Below are 3,153 nucleotides of genomic sequence, written 5' to 3'. Positions count from 1 at the left end.
TTTTTTTTTGAAAAAATTATGACATTCTATGACCATATTATGACATCCTACGATCAAACTATAACTTCCTCCACAGGATGTCATAATTTTTTTTGTAGAAGTCATAAAGAGGAAAAAACTTTTTCATCATTAAAAATTTATAATATTTTTAAATGACAAAAATATCCCTTCCATTCCTTATGATATCACGTGGCCAAATTATGATTTTCTGTGCAAAAGGTTATAATTTGACTGCAGGATATCATAATTTTTTCAGAAGAAGAGAAATATTTTCGTCATTCAAAATTTCAAATGAAAAAATAGAACTGTAGATATTAAATATGTATTGAAAAGTGGTAGCTATATGGTCCAATCAGATGGAGTGATATATTTTTTCTATACTGGATGCGATGTACAAAGGATTTCTCTTTGATAAACTAAGTACATTGTGATTAGAAGTAATTTGTAATGTGTGGCATTTGGACCTAGACTGCTACGTTCGATCAACCCGATTATCAGTGGAAGTGGACTGGATCCAATCAAACACTGGACCATTTGAAGGCCCAATGGAACATCAATTCTTGAACCCACAGTGAGACCAGCATAGCTCGCAAATCATGTGTGATGTATGTCATTAGCACATCAAAATTCAAATACTGTGTTGTGCTGAAAGTAGTTCCATGAGTTTGATAATCTTTGGGCTACCCTTTTCTACCGTTAAATATTTTCAAAATGCGTTGTAGCACGAGTGTAGTTGAGGATATAGTGTAAGATTTACATGGTTGTGCACTTAAATCGAGCCTTTGAAATTATTCTCAACTTCTTTTGGGTACAAAAATTATTTGTAACTTGGTCCAGACCTTGAGTTGAAGCAATCAAGTAGTTCGTTCAATGTCTTCAACTCAAGTAGTTCGTTCCATGTTAGACTGCTTATAATTTATCCATCAAATTAACTCTTTAGGGGATGTTTGGTATAGGGTGATCCATCCAAAATTAAAGATAATATGAACGAAGATGAAGAGATCGCCATATTTCATTGTACCATGATGATCGTAATCCTAAATCATCTCCACTTCTCAAATCATCACATAACTCAATTATAGTATGCTTATCATTGAGGTTGGGAATCCAAGATTATCTCAGGACAGTGATTTTGGACTAAAATTTTAGAATAAAAATAACCCTCAATCTAGAAAAAAGGTTAGCATATCAATATAATGTTAATATATTATATTAATAATATATATATATATTAATATATATATATATATATATGATATTATATATTATATTTATAATATATATTAGATCATAGTATATTATTAATCATATTATTGTTATATTATGATTCAACGATAATTTTTAATTAGAGTGAAAGTATCTTATTGAGATTGGGAATTCAAGATTATCTCGGGACAGTGATCTTGGACTGAAATTTGAGAATAAAAATAACCTTCGGTCTAGAAAAAAGATTGACATATCAATATAACATTAATATATTATATTAATATTATATATATATGATATTATATATTATATTTATAATATATATTAGACTATAGTATATTATTAATCATATTATTGCCATATTATGATTTAATGATAATTTTTAATTAGAGCGAAAATATCTTATTGTAGTTTATATCTATTTATATAATAAAATTATTTAATATATTACTTCTATTTATCTTATTTTTTTAATCAAAATAAACATCAGTATTAATAAATAATATACTATAAATATAATTTAAATATTAATTTTATAATAATAATCAATATATTTTTATATGATTAATAATTTATAAGACTAATAAATATATTTTTATAGAATATATCAATAATAAATATATTAAAAATATATTAATATTTTATTATAATATATTTTATATGATTAATAAATATATGTTTATAGAATGTATGAGGATAGTTTTGGTATTATATGGTTAGTGATGTTAGATTTTCATAAAATACCAAACAAGTTATTTGTAGATATCTAAGAATCTTTAATCGATTGGATCATGGCCTATCAAATGCAATGATCTTTGATCATTAAGGATCAGATCATCTCAGGTCATGAAAATCACGTTAGACCTCTCAAGTTCAATTAAAAAAAAAAATCTCTCTCTATTTCCCTCTCAAAAAAAAAAAAAAAAAAAGAGAGAAATGCTGGCTTCTCGAAGAGGACATGATAGTTGGGAAATAACATCCATAATTTTCCTTTTATTCAGCATGGCAAATATCGAGGTTCAGAAGCCCTTTTATTTTATTCACTACTACATACATATAATTACGGTATAGAAAGCTGACAGAGAGCGATGCACGTAATCTAGCATGCATGCATGCTGGGCTTCGGTGGTTGTAGGTCTATGCATTATGGGTGCCCCCACCCCCACTCCCATATCCAGACCCGTAGCCTGAACCATAGCCAGACCCGGAGCCCGATCCTGAGCCTGAGCCGCCGCCACCTCCGCCACCTCCGCCGCGTCCATACCCTCCACCATGTGCTCCTCCAGACCCGTATCCGGAGCCATATCCACTCCCTGACCCGTAGCCTGAACCGCTCCCTCCCCCTTCTCCTCCTCCACCACCACCGCCACCACCGCCGCCCCTTCCATACCCTCCACCACTGGACCCTGATCCACCTCCTTCACCATAACCAGATCCGGAACCATAGCCAGATCCGGAGCCGTTCCCAGAGCCACCACCACCACCTCCTCCGCCGCCACCACCACCTCCTCCACTAGCAGATGTCAGCGATCGGCTTGCCTCAGTGAGGCTAATGCTTAACAACACTACGAAGGAAAGAGCAACGAGCTTCGTTCGAGCCATAGTTGCTAAAGAAGAGGAGGTACAACTAGTTGTTTGCCAAAGGAGAAGACCAACAAGGTATTTATAGAGTTGGATGCACGACTCTCCAAACATGCAAGCGTCCCAGCTCCTAAATTACTTTATTTATGCAGGGAGGTAAAGTTTATTGTTTGAAACGAGAGAAGGGAGAAATAGAGTGTTTTATTTGACCAACGTTGCTTGGATTTTTTCCATAGCTTTTCTTTGGGATAAGATTGTCTGGTGGGTCTACTCCAAGCAGTTGCCAGAACAAGGTGGCCATGTTTTCCAGTGGACCGGCCCCGTGTGGACTTACGTGCCTAAAATTATTGATAAATTGAGTGACCA

The 3,153-nt window shown here is 33.7% G+C and overlaps 1 protein-coding gene across 1 annotated transcript; it reads right to left on the bottom strand.

Moving 5' to 3' along the window:
• Nucleotides 1-2,171: 2,171 nt before the first annotated feature.
• LOC140856916 (uncharacterized) lies at nucleotides 2,172-2,882 on the bottom strand. The gene has a single exon (XM_073255132.1). It carries the CDS (start codon nucleotides 2,806-2,808, stop codon nucleotides 2,344-2,346), a length of 465 nt encoding a protein of 154 aa, XP_073111233.1. The 5' UTR covers nucleotides 2,809-2,882; the 3' UTR covers nucleotides 2,172-2,343.
• Between the last annotated feature and the right edge of the window lie 271 nt (nucleotides 2,883-3,153).

The sequence above is a fragment of the Elaeis guineensis genome, chromosome 4 (assembly GCF_000442705.2).
Source record: "Elaeis guineensis isolate ETL-2024a chromosome 4, EG11, whole genome shotgun sequence".
NCBI classification, from domain to species: Eukaryota; Viridiplantae; Streptophyta; class Magnoliopsida; order Arecales; family Arecaceae; genus Elaeis; species Elaeis guineensis.
The sequence above is the reverse complement of the archived record's forward strand: the minus strand, read 5'-3'. Positions and strand labels throughout refer to the sequence as shown.